The 24,781-nt window shown below is 32.6% G+C and overlaps 1 protein-coding gene across 1 annotated transcript in view; it reads left to right on the forward strand.

Moving 5' to 3' along the window:
- Positions 1 to 24,147, forward strand: part of LOC126884627 (chitin deacetylase 7-like) — a 44,397-nt gene extending 20,250 nt beyond the window's left edge. Inside the window, exons 3-5 of the mRNA XM_050650687.1 lie at positions 4,053 to 4,430; positions 22,405 to 22,597; positions 23,900 to 24,147. Coding sequence (XP_050506644.1) covers positions 4,053 to 4,430; positions 22,405 to 22,597; positions 23,900 to 24,094 — 766 coding nt within the window. The 3' untranslated portion in view covers positions 24,095 to 24,147. The remainder of the gene's footprint in view (positions 1 to 4,052; positions 4,431 to 22,404; positions 22,598 to 23,899) is intronic.
- Positions 24,148 to 24,781: the final 634 nt, after the last annotated feature.

The following is a 24,781-nucleotide window of genomic DNA, read 5'->3' on the forward strand; positions in this document are numbered from 1 at the left end:
AACTTGCAGATTATTGTTGCTGAAGACAAAATAAAGATTCAAAACCAAATAAAAAATTTCTACGGCCAACTGAAACCGTTATAATTGTTTTTGTTTTCGTAAATCGTAGTGACTTTATTTAAAAATGATTTTTAAAGTGTAGTGGATATTATTTTTCTTTACGAATGTGATTTATTGTGTCGGTTGCCCTTGGCAACGGTTAGCAACTTATAGTACATTGAATCACGGTTTTTGCTCCAAATTTTAAAGCACCGCTTGGATTGACATGAAATTTGGCAAACACATAGATAACATGTCAAAGAATAAAAATGATATTGGGCCTCTGTGTGCTTTTGCCCTGGGGGTGAGTGTCAGCCCTTATAAGGGGTGAAAAAATATACGTTCAAAATAATCTCGGAAATGGATAAAACGTCTAATTCTAAGCACCTTTTGTTCTACAGCATTTTTTCACTAAGTTAAAATATTTTTCGAGTTATTTGCGAGTAAATATGTACCTTCATTTTTCAACAAAAAAAATCACGTTTTTAGGCGGTTTATGGCAAATAATTCAAAAAGTAAGTATTTTATTGAAAAAAACATTCTTAACAAAAATATAGCACATTCAAAATTGAAAAAAATGATATACGCATGAACTCTCTCGACGCAGCAGAAACAAAGTTCTAGCTAATGAAATATAGGTTCATATCCGTCAAATTTCAAAGTAAATTATTTCGACGTGCAATAACCAAAAAATCATGCGCTTTTTGCAGAAAAATCATTATAACTATTTTAAAGTATTTAAAAAAAAATATGCGTATCTGTTTTTTAAGAAGATTGTAGCATCAAAACTAAGCAAGTTTAATAACCAAAAAATCATGCGCTTTTTGCAGAAAAATCATTATAACTTTTTTAAAGTATTTAAAAAAAAAATATGCGTATCTGTTTTTTAAGAAGATTGTAGCATCAAAACTAAGCAAGTTCGCTCAAAATAAAGTTGGTCTCTTTTTATTTTGGTCAAAAAAACTCGGAAAGTCACCCCCTAATTAGCATCAAAAATGAAATTATTCCTTTTTACTTCATAAGTTGTTTTAGTCGTGTATGTGTCATTTATGTTTGTAAGTTTCATCGGTTCAAAGTGCTTATTCTTGAAAGAGCTCTAGTTTAAAAGACTTTTGAACTAGTCAATAATCACGAGTGTATGCAAATTTAGAACAGCTTAACCAATTTTTGCCTTACAAAAAAGAACAAAAAATCGAAAATACTCAGAAAAGCAAAAACTACATTTTTTACTCTTTGTGATTTTTGGTCACACTAATAAATTTTAAGTTATTTAAAAAAAAAACATTTTTTTCAAAATTAAAACAGATTTACTTTAAAACCAATTTTTTTAAATAAGCCCTTTGAACCGATGATACTTACAGATCGTATAAATAATACATGAGCAAAGTAACTTGTGAAGTGGTAACGATTAATTTGATTTAAGATGGTAATTAGGGGGTGACTTTCCCTAGTTTTTTTGACAAAAAAGAGATCAATTTTATTTTGAGCGTAACTTGCTAATTTTTGATACTAGAAACTTTTTTACAAAACAAAAAATAATATTTTGTTAAACACTTTAGTTCTAATGAGTTTTCTCCAAAAAGTGCATCATTTTTTGGTTATTTCACGTTGAAATATTCACTTTAAAATTTGACGGATATGAACCTATTTTTCATTAGCTAGAACTTTGCTTCTGCTGGGTCTAGTGAGTTCATACATACACCATTTTTTTAAATTTTGAATGGCTATATTTTTGCTAAGAATGTTTTTTTCAATAAAATACTACTTTTTTAGTAATTTGCCAAAAACCGCCTAAAAACGTGTTTTATTTTGTTGAAAAATGAACGTATTTACTCGCAAATAACCCGAAAAGTATTAACTTAATGAAAAAATGCTATAGAACAAAAGTTGCTTAGAATTAGTCGTTTTATCCATTTCCGTACTTATTTTGAACGTATATTTTTTCACCCCTTATAAGGGGTGACACTCACCTCCAGGGCAAAAGCACACAGAGGCCCAATATCATTTCTATTCTGTGACATGTTATCTTTGTGTTTGCCACATTTCATGTCAATCCAAGCGGTGCTTTAAAATTTGGAGCAAAAACCGTGATTCAATGTACTATAAGTTGCTAACCGTTGCTAAGGGCAACCGACACAATAAATCACATCCGTAAAGAAAAATAAAGCTTCACTATATTTTAAAAATCATTTAATCATAATAAAATCATTTAATCATAATAAAATGTAATTTTTGTTTAAAATAATTTTATTTTAAAATAATATAAGTATTTCTTTAGTTAATGACTGTTAAATAATTTCTTAATTGTTATAAATAAAGTCACTACGATTTAAGAAAACAAAAACAATTATCTCGGCTTCAGTTGGTCGTAGAAAATTTTTATTTTGTTTTGAAACTTTATTTTGTCTTCAGCAACAATAATCTCCAAGTTAGAAACTCATAGGATGTATAGGGGCGGCTTCAGATCTAAATGTTTATAACGAAATTTGCCCCCTTATATTCAAAGTTCACCATCAATCGGGCTCTGCAATTTTTTTTATGTTTGGTATTAAAAGATCTTCATTTTAAAGCCTTAAAAAATAAATAAAAGATAGTTTTACTATAAATAATGCAATTGCAAAAAACGGCTATTTTTGACTTTTCGCAGGCTGTTTTGCAATAAAGTATTAACGAAATTAAACGTGCTATAGCTGAAATTATTGTAGGTTTTTAATTTACTACAATTTTCTATTTAAAAGTTTTTCTCTAAAATGAATATCCTAAGCAGCAAAATTAAAAATCTGTAAAAATTTCAAATTTAACAAATGAAAACGTCATAAATAAAAAAGCGCATATTTTTGAAAAAAAGATATAATTTAAAAAAATCAGAATTTTTAAAATTATCGTAATTTTCATTTTCTTTTGCTAATAACTCCAAAAATACTCAATATACGTAAAAAAATTATATATAACCAAATTGTATTTTTTTCTGTGGTGGACAGATTAAGTAACATTCAAACAGTCAAACACATAAACCACATTGAATTGAATATACTTAAAACTCTGAAATTATACAATTAGGAGTAAATGTAACAATTGCTTGGATTAATGGTCATTCGGGAATAAAAGGCAATGAAATAGTTGACAATTTTGCTAAATCAGCTTATGTGGTCGGAGAAAAAATAAACAAAAATTTAATTCCAGCTTCAGATATTGATACTTTTAGCAGACAAAAACTTAAAAATAATTATCAATTGCATTACAGAGAATGTAATACTGGCTCAAATTTTGCTCATTTTAACCCTAGGATATTCTCAAAAAGATGGTTTTACACAGAATATAACAGACATTTTATAAAGACCATTAATCGGCTGAGAGCCAATCATGCTCTTACGCCATATTACATGCATAGAATCGGCTTGTCAGATACTCCCAATTGTACTTGTGCCAAAATCGGATATCTAACACATGTCATATTAGAATGTCATTTAAACATAAATAACATAAACGACCTTTATAAGGAATTAAAAGATTTAAAATGTTTTTTCCCAATAAACCTTAATACTTTAATATTTACTAATGATATGGAAATTCTTCATCTCATTTATAAACATGTTAAATTATGTAAATACAAGTTGTAAACGTAATAAAATAGGCATAATTTGTTAATGTGGTTTGAAAAAATTAAAAAAAAAATATATAAAAAACACATAATAAAATAATAAAAATAATAAATAAAAAAAGAAAAAAAAATAGAAACAAAAATAAAAAAAGAATAGATAAAAAAAAGAAGTAAAAAAAGTGTTTCGCACAAATTAAAATATATATTAAAAAACAGTAAAATAATTAAAAAAATAACAATAAAAAAAAGCTACACAATGTACCAATGTATCTATAAAAATAATATTGTAGAATGTACTTATGTTTATAAGAAATTTATGACTATGAATCTGCAATCAATCACAAACAAGTCTGGCTAATTGGCTCTGCCAAAGCCATTTTTCAAAAAAAAAAATATTAACTTTTTGTTTCAGAAAAAACCCTTCACCTGCTTATTGGAAAAGCGCATCCGAAGAAACACTGATCGAAGAATTTAAAGGTCAAAAGCATATTTTATCACATTTTGCTAATATTCCTATCAACGAAATACAGGGAGTTAGAACACCCCAATTTACATTAGCAGGAGATAACTCGATGAAGGCTTATCGTGAAGCAAATTTTACTTACGATAATTCTTGGCTTTCATCTACGCCCCTATTTCCTTACACTTTAGATTATAAATCTACGCAAACATGTAGCTCCGGTAGCGTATGTCCCAGTGAAGCTTTTCCAGGATTCTGGGTGTTACCGGTTAACACAATAAAGGGCATGGACGGCAAGGAATGTACTTATTTATCCAAATGTGGAATTCAGTAAGTATTTTTTTTAATATCACAAACATCTCTTGAGAGAAAAAAAAAAGAAGTCTCAGTAAGGATATTTAGCTGCCGTGAATAGAGCATTAGGTATACTCATTATTTTTGATAAAAATAATAAACTTAAAGATAAAACCCACAACTAAATTAAAATTCATGGTGACGTTTCAATTATTACTTTAATCATCGTCAGAATAATAAGTTTCTTGAGCGGATGCTTTAAAACAATTTTAAAGGAACAAATAATAATTAATGAAAACGTAAAAATGACATTGACAATCATTGGGTTAAGTCAATAATTTCAAACACGCCATGTCTTGTTGCGTGTTTAAGGGTGGCTTCAAAAGAAATATGGATAATGCCTCCTTGATGCTGAGTTCCGTTGGAGAACTTGCATGACATGATTGAGAAGTCCTTACGACTAATAGGGTGGTCAGAATCAGTCATATGTTGGAATACCGCTGAATTTGGAATTGTTCTTGATCGTCTTCCTAAGTGAGGAGTGACACCTAAGTGTTCGCAACATCTGACATTAAAGTGACGTCGAGTCTTCCCGACGTACGTAGCTGCACAGCTACTACATTTGAATTGGTATATAATGTTAGATGCGAGATCACTAGGAATCATGTCTTTCACATGGAAACGAGATCCTATTCTTTCCAAAGTCGTGAAAGCATATCTTAATTCTATAGAGGTAAGAATTATACTGGTATTATAATGTATCAAATTCAGCGGTATTCCAACATATGACTGATTCTGACCACCCTATTAGTCGTAAGGACTTCTCAATCATTGGTCATGCAAGTTCTCCAACGAAACTCAGCATCAAGGAGGCATTATCCATATTTCTTTTGAAGCCACCCTTAAACACGCAACAAGACATGGCGTGTTTGAAATTATTGACTTAACCCAATGATTGTCAATGTCATTTTTACGTTTTCATTAATTATTGTTTGTTCCTTTAAAATTATTTTAAAGCATCCGCTCAAGAAACTTATTATTCTGACGATGATTAAAGTAATAATTGAAACGTCACCATGAATTTTAATTTAGTTATGGGTTTTATCTTTAAGTTTATTATTTTTATCAAGTTTAATGGTGTGTCCTTATCTACATACAATACTCATTATTATTAAAATCTAAGTTGTTGAAAAGAAAATCTAAATTAAGACTGCACATGTCAATTATTCGCACAGTTGTTACATATGGATGCAAAACATGGATTTGACATCAGCGGAAAATAAAGAAGCTGCTGATATTTGTAAGGAAGGTTCTCAGAATGATATTTGGCCCTCAAAGAGATGAAGTGACACAAGAGTGGAGAAGGCGACGTAATGCTGAATTGGTGACTGTATGGTACTGAAAACATCGTCAGACATACAAGAATAAAAAACCGCTAAACGCCGTAAAAATGAGTGCCGCATACAATATTCCAGCTACAAAAGATCTTATATGAATATTACGTGGCGCGAAAATGTAATTTCATTTTGATGCAAAACAAAATTCTAGTTTTATTTTAAAAGATTTTTCCATAATATTTGCTAAATTTGAAGTAAACGCGCCACAAAAGAGTAACTTTGATACAGTTTGAATTTTGAAACTCTTTTGTGGGGCGTTTACTTCAAATGTTAGCAAATATTATGAAAAAATCCTTTAAAATAAATCTAGAATTTTGTTTTGCATCAAAATGAAAATACATTTTCGCACCACGTAATATTCATATCAAATCTTTTGTAGCTGGAATATTGTATGCGCCACTCATTTTTACGGCGTTTAGCGGTTTTTTATTCTTGTATCAGGAGTTTTTCAAAGTTATTTATAAATTAAATGTATGAAGTTGAATGCAATGTTTCTCGATTACACGTTAAGCTTTATAAATGGTCACCTTTGTTGCATTATCTCCCAAATGATCTAGTGTCCATCGAATGTACACTAGATTTTTTTTCTATTCGAAATAGATTTAAAAAAAATATTGAGATGGCCGGTAAATGGTAAATGAACTCGGATTGCCCGTTGCCAGATCAAATTTAGCGTCGTAACCACTACAACTACATAAACCATTTCGGGAATAATCGTTAATTGGATTATACTTTTGTAGCTTAATAACTTCTAAACGGCTTAACCGATTTTGATCAATAAACATGAGTTTGAAATGTATTGACCATTAGTATCTGATGGATCTAAGGTCAAGTATGATAACTGAAGCTATTACAGGAATTATTGAGCTTGAGAAACCGTTTTTTCCATAGGAAATAGATTTGATCATACTTATGAAGCCTATAACTTAAGAATTCGAATTTTCCTGAATATGAGGTATACACCGTTAGATTCGTCTAGAGTCCTTCTACAAACGCTCAGTTATTGGCGCAATTCTTAGGTTGAAATTTTGAGTAATTGTCGAAAAACCAAAATTTTCAAAGTTTAGTTTTTCAGTTTTTCGGCTATACTGCGCCGTGTGTATGTTTGATCCTGACGGCTTAGACACCATTTGAAAGCTTAACTCAACACTATTGATTTAGTTTATTTGCGGTTCTCCTGTCTCTTCTTAAACCGAAGATATATACCCCAAAAAATATGCCGTTTTGTACCTACCAAGTCCTATAGCTGGCTTATGGGTGGTCCAAAGGCAAAAACTACACCGGTTCTGAATCGGTCCTGACCCCCTCTTCAAACACAAAAAAAATTCAAATCGGTTTAACTTTTTCACACACATACATACATACATATCCACAAACATTTTCCCTTTTTTAAATAGAAATTGAGTCGTACTTCTGAGCTCGGTAACTTTTGAATGGTATAACCGATTTTCAAAATTAGACATGCGTTGGAAAGGTAATGATCAGTACTATTAGAAGCCGTAAAGGTCGGACTTACATTTTTGAAGGTTTTGGGAGTTTTGGGGACGAGAACGAAAAACAGACCCTAAATAGGAAGGGCCGTAAAATCCACATCTTTGGACCAAAATTGATGGTTGACATATGAATGGGTGAGTCTTTTCCTGAACTTAAAGATGGAAGTTGGCCCAATTTTCAATTCAGTCAGATTTAGAAAATCGAAAATTTCGTGTATATATAGGGTGAGGCAGATAACTGGCCTATTAGAAATATCTCGAGAACTAAAGGCAACAGAATCATGAAAATTGGAATAAAGGGATTTTGAAGGATGATCTATTAAATGAAAATATTTTCATCTCTTTGCAACTTCCGGTTATACCGAAAGTTGCTTATAACTTCGTTTTTTTAAACGGGACACCCTGTATATTTTTACATTTTTGGATTCTCCTCAATATCTTCTTTCTTAGAATATGAGATTTTGTAATATTATACAGGGTATTTTAAGAGATATTTACGTTTTTTTATTAATTTCGTAGCAAAATTCACACCCTGTAGAATTGTAATAGTTTGACATTAAAAACTCTGCTTACGTTCAAGTGATTTTTAATATAGTCTACTATTGTTAAGAATCATTAGTATAGCTAATTTTGAAATTTTAGTATACAGGGTTGGTCGAAACTCGGAATGAATATTTTCTGAGTTTTCTTAAATGAAACACCCTGTATTTTAGTATTTTAATGAAATGATATTTCATGGTACTTTTTTATTTTATAAGTATTCCCTATACCTAACTGCTTTAATTTGTGAGTTAATGGTGATTCAAGCTACACATTAATTTCAACAAAAAATACGTAAAATTTTATTAGGTTTGCCGTGAAAATATTCAATCACAAATAATTTTTCAGAAATAAATACATATTAATCCAGACTGATCCTTAAAATTACCAATAATGGTTTAGGTATCAAAATACCTACGTAGTTAAGATTATTAGTGCGATTAACAATTAAGCACAAATTAAAGCAGTTAGGTATAGGGAATGCTTAAGAAATAAAAAAGTACCATAAAATATCATTTCATTACAATACTAAAATAGAGGGTGTTCCATTTAAGAAAACTCAGAATATACTCATTCCGAGTTTCGACCAACCCTGTATACTAAAATTAAAAATTTGGCTATACTAATAATTCTTAACAATAGTAGACTATATTAAAAATCATTTGAACGTAAGTAGAGTTTTAGATCTCAAACTACTACAATTCTACAGGGTATGAATATTGCTACGAAATTAATAAAAAACGTAATTATCTTTTAAAATACCCTGTACAACATTACAAAACTTCATATTTTTAGAAAGAAGACATCGAAGAGAATCCAGAAATGTAAAAATATACAGGGTGTTCCATTTAAAAAAACGAAGTTATAAGCAACTTCCGGTATAACCGGAAGTTGAAAAGAGATGAAAATATTTTCATTTAATAGATCATCCTTCAAAACCCCTTTATACCAACTTTCATGATTCTGTTGCCTTTAGTTCTCGAGATATTTCTAATAGGCCAGTTATCTGCCTCACCCTGTATAGTGTCGCGTGTAGAGGGGTGTGGGTGTGCGCCACTGGTGAGAATTGCCGTTCTCTGGTACTTATGTAAAAGCTAACAGGGATAAGTTGGGAAGGTCATGTGGAAAAATCAGAGGAAGACATAATGGTAAGACAGAAAAAGATGGAAGGGTGATGTTGAAGCCGATTTATATAGGATTGAAGTACAACAATGGGGAATGTAGGGCTATAGTAGATGCTTCGAAGACTCACCCCGAGTTGTAAAGCCAGTCAACAAGAAGAAGACAAACATGACATAAATATCATGAGCAGAACCAGAGCAATTGGTAGGAATACGTATACGGAACTTAAATCACATGCTAAACAAACAAGTACCTATGTCAATAAAAACAAAAAAGACTAAAATCCTAATACAAAACTGATCGGAAAGAACACAATCCTTTCTGATAGTTAACAACTTAAAAACAGTAGATAGCTTTATCTATTTAGTAGTGAACATCACAAAGGAAACATTAAAGATGCAGTGTTTGGCAGAAGAACAATCCTAGCCCATTCGGCGTATTTTGCTATGAACCAGATATTTAAATCACGAGACGTACATCAAAGGTCTAAGATACTAATCTACAAGACCATAATTTGACCAATAGTGAGCTATGAATGTGAAACTTGGATGTTGACTCAAAAATGTGTAAACTGCACGAACATCTTTAAAAGGAAAGTATATAACCCAAGGTATATAATTAGACCAGGGCTGATCTGTGAAAAATCGTCTATTTTTGGATGTGCATGGTGGCATTCGGATTTTTACAGATAAAGTTAGCAGGTGACAACTTCAATAATAATAATCGACTTATGCTCCTTCTCAAATATGGCCGGAACATTAATAAAAAAATTAAAATATTTAAAAATTTCGAAAAACATCAATTTGTTTCTACTTTCTTTGCTTATAACTTTAAAACGATTCATTTTGGAGCAAAGTCGTAGCCAAATAAAATAAAGATAATTGAATTTTGTATGATATACGACTGGTTAAAAATGTCTTTAATTATTACCCTTTCTGCAAAATAGCAATAAATACAAAATAAGGAGGCAAAGTAAGCCTGTTTTTATTCAATGTTTTTAACCACTTTGCTTGCACTTAGAACCTTCGTAATTTGCTTAGAAAATTCATATAACATACTTAAATCGTCCACCAAATTTCATTAAAATCGACCTGATAGATTTTGCATAATAATTTTGCAATCTAAGTTTTTTTAAAAAGTTCAAATTTTTTGAAAACTTCCTGAACAAAAAGTAGACCATTTAGAAGATTGCTAATTTTTTTTCATATAAAGAGGCTCTCTACCTATCTAATACAGTTTACAGAATTAAAATCGGATTATTTAAGCGGCCTCAGCACTGTTTTAAAGTTATAAACAATTTTTTGGCTTATAAACAGATACAGTGAGGACGTTTGAGTTGGAATAAATTCATTTTCTCGAAAATGGAAGATAAATCCCGAAACAGGTTGATTTTTATTTTTAAATTTTAATTTTTTAGTATATACATATATCATACTAGTGACATCATCCATCTTTGCCTGATGATGTAATCGATGATTTTTTTAAATGAGAATAGGGGCCGTGTTCGAAAGGCTATTCAATTTTGTATTCAATAATATAAACATTAGCATAATTATTTATACAGGGTACCCAAAAAAAAATTATGAATTAAATTAATTCAGAGAAAAATAAGAATGTAAGTAATTTATTTAATGCAAAATATATTTTACTGCAATCAGAAAACAGAGAAAAAATAGTTATTAATTTGAGAAATAAACATTGCTTTTCGCTTAAATTGAATGTTCAAACTGCTAAGAGGCTGGTGGGTGGCAACTTTAATATTGAATTTAAGCGAAAAACAATAGTTATTTATATAATAAACAGTTTTTCCTGTTTTAGGACAACAGTCAAATGTATTTCGGATAAAATAAATTATATACATTCTTCTTTTTGTCTCAATTAATTTAATTTAAAAAAATTTTTGGGCACTCTGTATGAATAATTATGTTAATATTTATATTAGTGAATAGAGAATTGAATAACCTTTTGAATGAGCTATCACACGACCCCTATTCTCATTTAAAAAAATCGTCGATTACGTCATCACACCCAAATGGATGACGTCCCTAGTATGATATATATGCCAAAAATTATAATTTAAAAATATAATCGATCTGTTTCGGGATTTATCTCCAGAGTCGACCATTCTCGAGAAAATGAATTTATTCCAACTCAAGCATCTTCACTGTATTTGTTTATAAGCCAAAAAATTGGATATAACTATAAAACAGTGCTGAGGCCGCTTAAATAATCCGATTTTAATTCTGTAAAGTGTATTAGATAGGTAGAGCGCCTATTTATAAGTAAAAAAATTAGCAAACTTCTAAATAGTCAGAAACTTTTTAAAAAATTTGAACTATTTTAAAAAAATTTAGATTTCAAAATTATTATGCAAAATCTATTATGTCGATTTTAATGGAATTTGGTAGACGGTTTAAGTATGTTGTAAGAATTTTCTAAACGAAAAACGAAGGTTCTAAGTGCAGCCAAAGTGGTTGAAAAACATTGAATAAAAACAGGCTATTTTGCCCCGTTATTTTGAATTTATTGATTCAGTGAATTTGTACTCTACGAGCCCCCTAGTGAGAAACTTTTGGGGTAGTTCTGATTTCTTTCATTATATATGGATTTTGGGCTGCTATATCCGAATATGAGGTTTGCGGACAAAATTTCTTGCCGGAACATTGAAAAAATCGCGAGAAAATCGAAATATTTCAGCTTTTTTCCGCTTTTTTACTCAAATCTCGAAAACTATTAACTTTTAGTAAATGGTCTCTTAACAGAAATTAAAGTACTTAAAATTATCTACAAACATCACTATTTACTTTTTTTTTCAGACGAACCGTTCGGTCTAAAGTGCAAGTAGAAAATTGCCAATTTTTAACGGTCTCGGCAAAACCAACTTTTTACATTCCAAAACTTTAGTTTTTATTAGAATGCTGCCATTTGATAAATTTCTCCTAGTTTTCTGTACAAATAATAAATGTTAGTTCATAATATGAATATGGTATGTCTCTTCTCACAGCTTCCATGAATCCATTCCATCCTAAAATACCGAGAATGTCTCTGCTTTTCCCTTAGAGCCACAGAAGATCAGGCACAGATATGAAGTCACAGTTTCAGTTGGTGTGAACATTACCTTCGGATCTTGATTTCTGATAAACTTTGAGGTTTTTTCCTTTGAAAATGTATTAGTTGAAAAGCTCCCTGACTTCCATAAACCTCAGGGCGCGGGTTTCTTTTTGAAGATATTCTTCTTTAGCGGCGAATCGAAAACCCTCGCCGGAAAACCGGTCTGATCGGATCTGATCTGATCGGAGAAAGACGGATCCAATGTAGGCACCGCCTGTCGGATCGGATCGGATCTGGGCCCTGATTCTAAATCAAATTTCGACACTAAACAAGTCGCTTTCAATATGGCGACGGTTGAAATGGGATTGTGCGAGCCTTGTGGATTTTAGTTGAACTAACGAAGTGACGTCATGAAATAGCGACTATCGAAATTAATAGCGACTTTAAAAAGGGTGTTGATATTATAATTTCGACTGTCGAAATTATTTGACACGGAGATGAATGAATGGCCAAAAGCGAGGTTAGGTTTAGTTTAGATGTGTTTTGTTTATTTCTTGCAAGGAAAACTAAAGCAAAAGGTATTATAATATAGCTGGGTTTAATTGAAATTTGCTTGTTTTGAGGAATTAGATAGAATAGTATTAAATTAGAAATATAATAATTGAGAATGTCCACAACATGAATCATCAACTCAATGAAAGATGTAAGGTAATAATCTGGGAAAATTAGTAAAAAACAAGAAAAATTAATTACCAGCTATTTTATGGACATGCTGAAATCAAATCTTAAGATTTCCTATATTAGTAATATAGCTGTGCAAAGTCCACAGAAAGTGTGCTATTTTGTTTATAAACAAATTAGCGCTCCGAAATCTTTTTTTATTATTGCTCTATAACTCCGAAAATTTTAACTTTAAACCAAAACACTCACATAAAAATTGACAGTAATTCTGCACATTGATAATTTATTCCAATTTCCTTCGACGGAAATTTTCCTCGGAAAATTCGGGTTTTCCAAACAAAATCTTTAATTTTCAACTAAAATTTGAGGGAAGTAATTATTTATCAATAATTAAATTATTTGGTGACAGTGACATAAATCTTTTTTGTTATAATTGTCTTGAAGATATGAAAATTTGTATGTACAAAGAGGACCGGAATTAAAAGGTATCTAATGGTTCAAAGATTAAAATCCTGTTGTTTATAACTCTGTCGCAAATGCCGGTCAAATTTGACCGGTTATACCTGGAATCACTCCTCGCAATTCAATTTGTTTTTCTTCGAAAAGGACACAGAAGCCGTGCCCTTTTCAACAGCGTTAACTTAATTTAATTAAATCTAATATTTTCTGAGGGGTTCTATTTGTTTATAAGCCAAAAAATTGTTTCTTTATAACATTCCTGAGACCGCTCAAATGGTCCAATTTCAATCCTGTAAGGTACGTTGAATAGGTATAGTGCTTTTTTATACGAAAATCATAGTTATTCTGGTGTATCATAATCTTTCTGGTTATTATTTCGACCGAAATTTTTTAATTAACATTTTAATTATTGCTAAACTATTGGTTAGATTGTCGCCGGTCTCCTGATATACAGAGAGAGGCTAAATTATGGAATAAATTCATTTTCTCTAAAATGGACGATTTTAGAGAAAAATCCCGAAACAGGTCGATTTTTATTTTTAAATTAAATTTCTTGGCATATATTTCAAACTAGTGACGTCATCCATCCGAGCGTGATGACGTAATCGATTATTTTTTTAAATAGGAATTGGGGTTCGTGTTGTAGCTCATTTACAAAGGCGTTCAATTCTCTATTCAGTATTATAAACATTAATATCATTATTTATACAGGGAGACCAAAAAAATTTTTGAATTAAATTAATTGACGCAAGAAGAAGAATGCATGTAATTTATTTAACTCAAAATACATTCTATTGCTGTCAGAAAATAGAAAAAAATGTTTATTTTGCAAATAAACATTGCTTTTAGCTTAAATTAAATGTTCAAACTGCCAATAGGTAGGAGGGAGGCTGTTTGTGATTTAATTTAAGCGAAAAGAAATGCTTATTTGTGAAATAAACCTTTTCTTCTATTTTCTGACAGCAGTACAATGTATTTTGAGTTAAATAAATTACATACATTCTTCTTTTTGCGCCAATTAATTTAATTTAAAAATTTTCTTTGGCAACCCTGTATAAATACCTAATGATAATAATGTTTATATTACTGAATAGAGAATTGAACGCCCTTTCAAATGACCTACCACACGACCCCTATTCCCATTAACAAAATTATCGATTACGTCATCACGCTCAGATGGATGACGTCACTAGTAAGAAATATATGCCAAAAAATTGTAATTTAAAAATAAAAATCGACCTCTTTCGGGATTCTGCTCCAAAATCGTCCGTTTTAAAGAAATGAATTTATTCCATAATTTAGCCCCTCTGTATAAGCTACTATAATAAATCTTTCATGTCATCAATTATTTAATTATTGATAAATAATTAGGTAGTTCCCTAAAATTTTAATTGAAAATTGCAGATTTTTTGGGAAAACTCGGATTTTCTGAGTAAAATTTTTGTTGAAGGAAATCGGAAAAAAAATAACTTTGTGCAGAACTAAATTACGGTGAATTTTTATTTGAGTGTTTTTGGCTCAAAGGAAAAATTTTAGGAGTTACAGACCACTAATTGAAAAATAAAGAAGATTTAGAAGTGCTAATTTGTTTATAAATAAAATAACACACTTTCTGCGGACTTGTCATACCCCATATTACTAATAAAGTAACGCATAAATTCGTTATTTCGTAAACTGGTTACTTTAAGGAAAATTCCCGAAACACGTCGATTTTTATTTTCAAATTACGGTTTTTTGGCATATATATCATACTAGTGAAGTCATCCATCTGGGCGTGATGACGTAATCGATGATTTTTTAAATGAGAATAGGGGTCATATGATAGCTCATTTAAAAGGGTATTCAATTCTCTATCCAAGAATATAAACATTAACATAATTATTTATACAGTGTGTTCAAAAAACATTTTTTAATTAAAATAAGTGAGACAAAAAGAAGAATATAATGTAATTATTTAATTCAAAATACATTTTACTACGGTCAGTAAACAGAAAAAATTTTTATTTGACAAATAAACATTGATTTTCGCTTAAAAGAAATGTTCAAACTGCCAAGCGACAGGTGGGTGGCAGCTTTAACATTGAATTTAAGCAAAAAACAATATTTATTTCTCAAATAAACATTTTTTTCCTGTTTTCTGACAACAGTAAAACGTATTTTGAATTAAATAAATTACGTACATTCTTCTTTTTGTTTCAATTATTTTAATTAAAAAAATGTTTTTTGAACACCTTGTATAAATAATTAGGTAAATGTTTATATTAGTGAATAGAGAATTGAATACCCTTTCAAATGAGCTATCACATGACCATTCTCATTTAAAAAAATCATCGATTACGTCATCGCGCCCAGATGGATGACGTCACTAGTATGATATATATGCCAAAAAATCTGAATCTAAAAATAAAAATCGACCCGTTTCAGGATTTTTCATTAATGTCGCTGGTTTACGAAATAATGAATTTATGCGTTACTTTATGGACGCACTGTATATGCAATCTTAATATTCGATTTTAGCAATAAAATAGCTGGTAAATAATTTTTCCCAAAAATGGCATTTTTTCGATAATTTTCCCAGACTATCAACAAGTTCCAATAAACGGGAGCGCCAACCCAAATTCTGAGCAGTCTCAACATGATAAGGTTAACATCCCCAGTTGCAACTAATATCGAAATGAATAAGAATCGCTATATTCTGCGGCTGTCATGGCGGTGTCGAAATGAAATTGCGACTGTCGAAATGAATTAGAATCAGGCCCCTGATCTGATCTGATCTGATCGGAGAAAATCGGATCCAATGTAGGTGTGCACTTAAACAGCTCTCTGACTTCCATAAACCTCAGGTGCGGCTTTAGTTTTTAGCCGAGGAATGGATTAGTTAGGAGCTATTGCATGTTTTGGTGCAATACAAGAAATGCCACCCATGACGTAAAAAGTGTGGTATCCGTCGATTGTATGTACGTTAACCCTTTCTAAAATGAATAACCACTTTCAATTTCGTTGCAAAACGAAAATACAGCCGAACCATATTCTAGTCCAATCAGAGAGTGCTGCAAGCACCTCTACCGGTTTCGAAACTTATTAGTCTCTCATCAGGAGGCACATATGTGGCTCTCCCTGATCCAACCAAAACAAACCCCAGCGTGCAGTCCCGGATTGCAACGAACGAAATGGCATAGATGCCCTAGCGGCAACTGCTACCAAAAAGACTAAGTTTTCACTCTAATGGCATATAAAACAACATAATGCTATTCTACATCCCACCAGAATGAATCTCGTTGGAACTTTACCACGCTGAGCAGATGGGACGTGAATTGTAAATTGTAGAATTCCCTCATCTTCCTTAGTCTCAGCATCCGTATGGCTTGCAAATTGTAGAAGCCTCGGAGGTGTAACCAGAGAAGGTTCCCATTGTTTTCATTCTGGTGGGATGTAGAATAGCATTATGTTGTTTTATATGCCATTAGAGTGAAAACTTAGTCTTTTTGGTAGCAGTTGCCGCTAGGGCATCTATGCCATTTCGTTCGTTGCAATCCGGGACTGCACGCTGGGGTTTGTTTTGGTTGGATCAGGGAGAGCCACATATGTGCCTCCTGATGAGAGACTAATAAGTTTCGAAACCGGTAGAGGTGCTTGCAGCACTCTCTGATTGGACTAGAATATGGTTCGGCTGTATTTTCGTTTTGCAACGAAATTGAAAGTGGTTATTCATTTTTGATTTACATTTACTCTGTGTTGAGTATGAAGGGAACCATTCTCGTTGGAACTTTACCACGCTGAGCAGATGGGACGTGAATTGTAAATTGTAGAATTCCCTCATCTTCCTTAGTCTCAGCATCCGTATGGCTTGCAAATTGTAGAAGCCTCGGAGGTGTAACCAGAGAAGGTTCCCATTGTTTTCATTCTGGTGGGATGTAGAATAGCATTATGTTGTTTTATATGCCATTAGAGTGAAAACTTAGTCTTTTTGGTAGCAGTTGCCGCTAGGGCATCTATGCCATTTCGTTCGTTGCAATCCGGGACTGCACGCTGGGGTTTGTTTTGGTTGGATCAGGGAGAGCCACATATGTGCCTCCTGATGAGAGACTAATAAGTTTCGAAACCGGTAGAGGTGCTTGCAGCACTCTCTGATTGGACTAGAATATGGTTCGGCTGTATTTTCGTTTTGCAACGAAATTGAAAGTGGTTATTCATTTTTGATTTACATTTACTCTGTGTTGAGTATGAAGGGGACCATTCTCGTTGGAACTTTACCACGCTGAGCAGATGGGACGTGAATTGTAAATTGTAGAATTCCCTCATCTTCCTTAGTCTCAGCATCCGTATGGCTTGCAAATTGTAGAAGCCTCGGAGGTGTAACCAGAGAAGGTTCCCATTGTTTTCATTCTGGTGGGATGTAGAATAGCATTATGTTGTTTTATATGCCATTAGAGTGAAAACTTAGTCTTAACCCTTTCTGTCCCAACGCTGCATATTATATATGTTTTGGAAAAAATGGGTCTGTATTCCCAGCCGCCTTATATATACGTTCAAGGTGTTATGGTCTCAATTTACCAAAGCCGAAAATATGCGTTGCTTATAAAATTTTAGACTCATTGGTGTCCCAATGCCGCAGAAATATGTCCGAAAATGTTAGATTATTGTTCTTAAAGCCTCAAAATGTTGGCACCTAAGACAGGTCATGCGGATCCATTGCCGTATATATTTGTTCACATATTTTAGATATATGCTATATTGTAGCACTGGTGGCAACGCTTATAGGTAGCTGCTAGAAGGTGAAGCGTTTGTAGCCACAGAAAAGAGCAGAAAAAAAGAAGCGAATCGAGATACATGTGTGCAAGATGCGGAGTCGGCCTTTGCGCAGTGTCATGTTTTGAGGAGTACCACACAAAAGAAAACTTTTAATGTTAATTTACATTACATTATTTTTTTAAGTTAGTTACATTTTTTTAAGTTGGTTTTGCTCTCTGATGTATGTATAAGGCAATGGGACTCTAAGCATGAAAAAACCTTTGGGATTGAGGGACCAACATTCAAATTAAGGCCTGGCATAGAAAGGGTTAAAATCAGCGTTTTCGTACACCTGTTGTGTAAAGCACGGCTGGTCAATTTTCTGCGGATCGCCTGCGATTGCTGACACTTCCAGATAAGCAACGCGCTTGCTCAAAGTTTTGTAGCGGCAGTAAGGCCCAGATAGTTGGTCTCACTATTCTTTGAAGGGTTGGCCGTTTTCTCTACAAAAAGTACGGCTCAAGAAATAGGTTGATGTAGTTTCCTCTTTGGGGTTTTGTTCATCCTATATGGGAGCTGTTCGCCTGGAAGTGTCAGCATTCGCAAGCGATCCGCAGAAAATTGACCTGCCGTGCTTTACACAACAGGTGTACGATAACGCTGATTTTAACGTACATACAATCGACGAATCCATACTTTTCACGTCATATGTGGCATTTCTTGTATTGCACCAAAACATGCAGTAGCTCCTAAGCAATCCATTCCTCGGATAAAAAAGAAACCCGCGCCTGAGGTTTATGGAAGTCAGGGAGCTGTTCAACTAATTCAATTTAAAAGGACAAAACCTCAAGGTTTATCAGAAATCAAGATAACAGATCCGAAGGAAATGTTCATACCAACTAAAACTGTGACTCCATCTGTGCCTGATCTTCTGTGGCTCTAAGGGAAAAGCAGACATTCCCGGCCTCTTAGGACGGAATGGACTCATGGAAGCTGTCATAAGAGACATACCATACCTATGAACTAACATTTATTATTTGTACAGAAAACTAGGAGAAATTTATCAAATGACAGCATTCTAATAAAAAATAAAGTTTTGGAATGTAAAAAGTGGGTTATGCCGAGACCGTTAAAAATTGGCAATTTTCAACTTGTACTTTAGACCGAACGGTTCGTCTGAAAAAAAAGTAAATAGTGAGATTTGTAGATAATTTTAAGTACTTTAATTTCTGTTAACAAACCATTTACTAAACGTTAATAGTTTTCAAGATTCGAGCAAAGAAGCGGAAAAAAGCTGAAATTTTTCGCTTTTTCGCGATTTTTTCAATGTTCCGGCAAGAAATTTTGTCCGCAAACCTCATATTCGGATTCAGCAGCCCAAAATCCATATATAATGAAAGAAATCAGAACTACCCTAAAACTTTCCTAGTAAAAACACAATTTTATTGGATCATATTGCTATTTTGCAGGAAGGGTAATTAATAGTCGTGTATCATACAACATTCAATTATCTTTATTTTATTTCCCTACGACTTTGTTCCAAAATGAATCTTTTTAAAGTTATAAGCAATGAAAGTAGAAAAAAATCGATGTTTTTCGAAATATTTAAATATTTTAATTTTTTTATTAATGTTCCGGGCATATTTGAGAAGGAGCATAAGTCAATTATAATTATTGAAGTCACCTAACTTTATCTGCAAAAATCCGAATGCCACCTTTCACATCCACCTCAAAACAGATCCGCCCTAGTCTAAAAATATAATCCAAAAATCCAAGAGAGAACAGGCGAGGAATAGGCAGACCGCAGAAAAGGTGGCAAACAAGTCGCGGGCAAACAGTGGATGAGAATTGCCAAGAGTAGAAATCGATGGAAGCAAATGGAAGAGGCCTATGTCCAGCAGTGGACAAATACAGTTTGAAGAAGAAGAAGAAAGAATCCAAGAATACGAGGGCGGTTCGATAAGTACCTACTTAGCCTACAAAAGAAAAAGGAAAATTTTGGTAAAGTGGCCATTTATTTCTCCTTTTAGCTCGATACACTTGACCCAGCGATGCTCCAACTTCTTTAACCCGTCTGAAAAATACGTTTTCTCGAGGTCTGCAAAGTAGGCTTCTGTACAGCGAGTGACTTTTTCAAGTTTGAAAACAAAAAGAAGTCGTATAAGACCAAATCTGGAAAATACGGTGGATGGGACAGCAGTTCGTACCCCAATTCGACCAATTTGGCCAAGCCGACGGCAGAGACGTGAGCCGGTGCGTTGTCATAGTGGAAGAGCATTTTTCTCTTCGCCAATTGGGGCTATTTCTTCTGCAATTCGGCGTTGAATCGGCCAATAATACGGCATAGTAAAGCTCTGCAATAATTTTGTCCTTTTCCAGAAAGTCGAGATAAATCACACGTGTATCCCAGAAAATGGTGGCCATCATCTTTCCGGCCAATAGGACAGTACTGGATGAGTCTTATCAAAACCCGACGTACGACTACATTGAAACTCATTAAACCAATTTTAGACGGTCGCCATCGAAAGATAGACCAGGGCGGATCTGTAAAAATATTAGTACATTTGGACGTTGAGAGGTGACTCAAATTTTTTTGCAAAAATTGCTTAAAAATAACTCAAATAATAATATTTGAGTTATCCTCCCTCTCAAAAAGGTCCGGAACATTGTTTAAATAATCAAAATGTCAAAAAATGAAGGAAAAATTCGATTGTTTTCTTCGTTTTTAGATTATAACTTTAAAAGTATTCATTTCCGAGAAAAGTTGTACTGACATAAAAGTTGCGTAATTAAATTTCCTACCACATAGAATTGGTTAAGAAGAATTTAAAAAATAGTCACCCTTGTTGCAAAATAGCACTAATTGCGAAAAAACCATACAAAAACAAGTATTCGCATTTTACGTTTTTCAACCATTTATGCTGCACTTAGGACCTTCATATTTCACCCAGAAAAACTATATGATACAGTAATGTAATACTGTACATTTCATTAAGATCGGTTTAAAAGATTTTGCAAAATAAATTTTGCAATCCAGCTTTCGCAAAAAAAATTCATTTTTTCAAAATGTTACAGGACTGAAAATAAAGCAGGTAGCAAGTTGAATTTTTTTTGCGCATATAAGTGTACTGTACCTTTCATTTAAAATTTGCAAAATTAGAATCGATTAACTACCACGGCGTCAGGAATTTTTTTAAATAAACATTAATTATTGGTGCTACGCGCAGGACAGGGGATAGTTTGCTCTGATTGAGCATTCTAATGACCTTTGATAATGATTGATACATTTTAATTTTTATTACATTTCGATATAAATAAATAAATTTGTTTATTGCAAAATAAAAACACATACTCTATTCTTTTGAAATAACACGTTTTTTAGCAAAAACTTTTTTTATTCATATATTTTAACTTAGAGAATAAAAGTTTATTATTTTTAAACATATGCAATTGTTTAAACAATATTTCACAAACAATAATAAAATTAGTTTGATTTTTGGGGAATCAAAATATTAAAATACAACAAAATATAAAGTAAGAAAATAATATATTAGATAAAGATTGGAAGACATTTTGGTGGAAATCAACTTGTGTGAATCGAACACCGCTGTCCTGCGCGTAGCACCAAAAATTAATGTTAATTTAAAAAATTTCCTGACGCCGTGGTAATTAATCGATTTTAATTTTGCAAATTGCAAATGAAAGGTACAATACACTTCTATAAGCAAAAAAAAATTCAACTTTTAATCTGTTTTATTTTCAGTCCTGTAACATTTTGAAAAAATTAATTTTTTTTGCGAAAGCTGGATTGCAAAATTTATTAAACCGATCTTAATGAAATTTACAGTATTGTTTTACTGTATGATAAAATTTTTCTGGGTGAAACATGAAGGTCCTAAGTGTAGCATAAATGGTTGAAAAACGTAAAATTCGAATACTTGTTTTTGTATGGTTTTTTCGCAATTATTACTATTTTGCAACAAGGGTGACTATTTTTTAAATCTTTAACCAATTCTATATTGTAGTAAATTTAGTTTCGCAACTTTTATCAGTACAACTTTTCTCAGAAATGAATAGTTTTAAAGTTATAATCAAAAAACCAATAAAAAATCGAATTTTTCCTTCATATTTTGACATTTTGATTATTTAAACAATGTTCCGGACCATTTTGAGTGGGAGGATAACTCAAATAATATTATTTGAGTTAGTTTCAAGCAATTTCTGCAAAAAAATTTGAGTCACCTCTCAACGTCCATCTCAAAACAGATGCGCCCTGGACTAAGAGAAGAGTCACCGTACACAGCATCCAAAAGCTCTTTGATTTCACTGCGCAATTTCCCTTCCAAAAACAAAAATTGAATCACCGACCGATATTGCTGTTTCCATTTTTTTTAAATCCTCAGACACGCCCACTTCCAAACTAGGTGAAATATGACGCTAAAAATTCTAGACATTGATGCGACTAATTGTAAAATAAAAAATAATATTGTTATGTTTTATACGTTTTTTATGCTTTATGTATTTGATTTATTGCAGGGACAGAGCTTCTCTGATCTCTAATTGGCTTACTACTGAAGTGGACAAATTGAGAAGTACAACCAAGGCTCCGCTGACCTTAAACATCGATTCAGCATTTTTCACAGGCTTTAAAAACACATATTTGGGACTAACTAATTTTTTGAAAAATATGAGAACAAGACTAGATGTATTTTTTGTTTCACATAGTCAGGTAATTATTTGAAAGAAAGCTCAAAGTCTTTCTCTTATTTACTCTCTAAGTTAATAAGTGTAGTTATTGGTGTTAGAAGTTGAGGAAGCGGGTTGATTAGTTGATTACTTCTATATCATACTTGTTTGAATGAGTTGATCTGGCCTCTATAAATTATGTTTAAATAGTACAGTTGTCATCTGGAGAAACAAAGATATGAGGCTGGAAGGGAAAGTACGCATATACAAATCATGTGTAAGACCGACATTACGTACACGATAGAAACAAGATATGACACAGCAGAAACCAAGAGGATACTGAGAACATCAAAAATGAGAACATTGAGGTCAATAACTGGGAAAACACTGAGAGGCAGAATACCGAACGACAGAATAAGAGATCTCTGTAACATACAAGATATAGTACGGTGGGGAAGACAGAGACGACGAGAGTGGAATCAGCATGTGACGAGAATGGACAGCGAGAGTATAGCCCGGGATTCAAAGCCAACAGGCAAGAGACCAATTGGAAGGCCCTTTAAAAGGTGGCAAGATAGCTGACAGTCAACATCACAGCTACCAATAGAAGCTCAAAATCGGTTAAGAACAGGCCAAGAGGCCTAATATAAGAAGAAGAAGATAGTACAGTTAATGGGGCCTGCTGTCTTTGATGCTTTATTTACTTATTGACTAATTACAACGTATATTCTTCACAGGACAGTGAAGATCCTGGCACAATGTAAGACAATATGTAAAAATCTCCTGACAATCTGTAAGTATCTCCATGCCTCTCCATTTTTCCACATGGCACCTTCCAGGCGATTTCTTTGTTAACACCCAATCTCCACCTTTTCGGTGGTCTTCCTTATTTTCTCCTTCCTTTTGGATCCCATTTTAATAGATACTTTCTTTGGGATTCTGTGATTGTTCATTTTTTTAATTGTCTGGTTCGTATTTCGTCTGTGATGTCATGTTTTACCTTCATAATTTGTCTAATTTTTTTTAATTGTGATCCTTTCCCGTCTCGATTTTTCCACTGTTTGTCTCCAGTGGTCCATCTGTGGTTCCTAGTCTCTTTTCTGTCCGCTCTTTTAAAGGCCAGCTATATATGAATATGCTCCTTACTATAGTATTACTCGGTCGATCATTATTGGTCCAATATTAGCCCAATTGGACTAATAATGACATATGCAACACAAACAAAATCCGACACAGCCACAACATAGACTATTGAAAACTAAATAGAATGGACTATAAATGGGCATTCAATAGAAAAAAGCATAGGCATTGTACGAGTTTATTCATAATCTTCAATTTTTTTCAGCTAGTGCCTTATATGTCAAATCCCAGAAATAAAACTTCATATAAATCGGATTATTTTACCGATTCGACTCTATGCTATCACAATTTATGTAATCTAAAGAAAGGAGAGGAAACAAGAAATATGGATTGCTGTGCCGACTGTCCAGACGTTTATCCATGGCTTGGAAACCCTGACGGTAACAAGACAGTTAATTAAGAGTATCAGATTAATAAATGATGTACTAACAATAAAAGAAATTATTTAATTTATGCCGTTATTATTTATTCCCCCAGTATTGACAATGGCAATTACTGCTTACAAGTGAGTATTATTTAAGAAGATAGTTTCTTTTTGCCGTTCCCCTTTGACGTCCAGATTTTTCCTAACATTTATACTTCTTTAGGCGCGATTGGGAAAAATGTTGAAAAAAATGTTTATAAAAACGACGGTATCAACTACGCGCACATAGACAGTATGAAGTTAGTTGTTAAATCTTTCAAGTTACGTATGTATCAGTGAAAATAAAGTGAAAAAAATATATTGGTGTTTTTAGTAATTATATTTATTATAATTTTTGTGTCTTTGAATTACCATGAATTACTTCACACGAGAATGCTTCACACGAGAAAATCTGGATAACAGAGGATCTCACAAAAGGAGAGAGAGAGAGAAAATGAAAGCATTAAGAGATAAAGCAAGAGAGAAGAGGGAAAATGGAAAAATGGTCAAAATAGGATACAATAAAATCACAGTAGATGGTAAGGAATGGAGATGGACTTATAAAGAAGAAAAAGTAGTGGAAATAGTGAGTTCAAAAAACTACCAGAGCTGCATACAAGGAACCAAGCAGGGGACATGCAACGAACAGGGAAAAAAGAATTTCTAAATAAGTTGGACAATGTT

Source organism: Diabrotica virgifera, chromosome 5, assembly GCF_917563875.1.
Source record: "Diabrotica virgifera virgifera chromosome 5, PGI_DIABVI_V3a".
NCBI lineage: Eukaryota > Metazoa > Arthropoda > Insecta > Coleoptera > Chrysomelidae > Diabrotica > Diabrotica virgifera.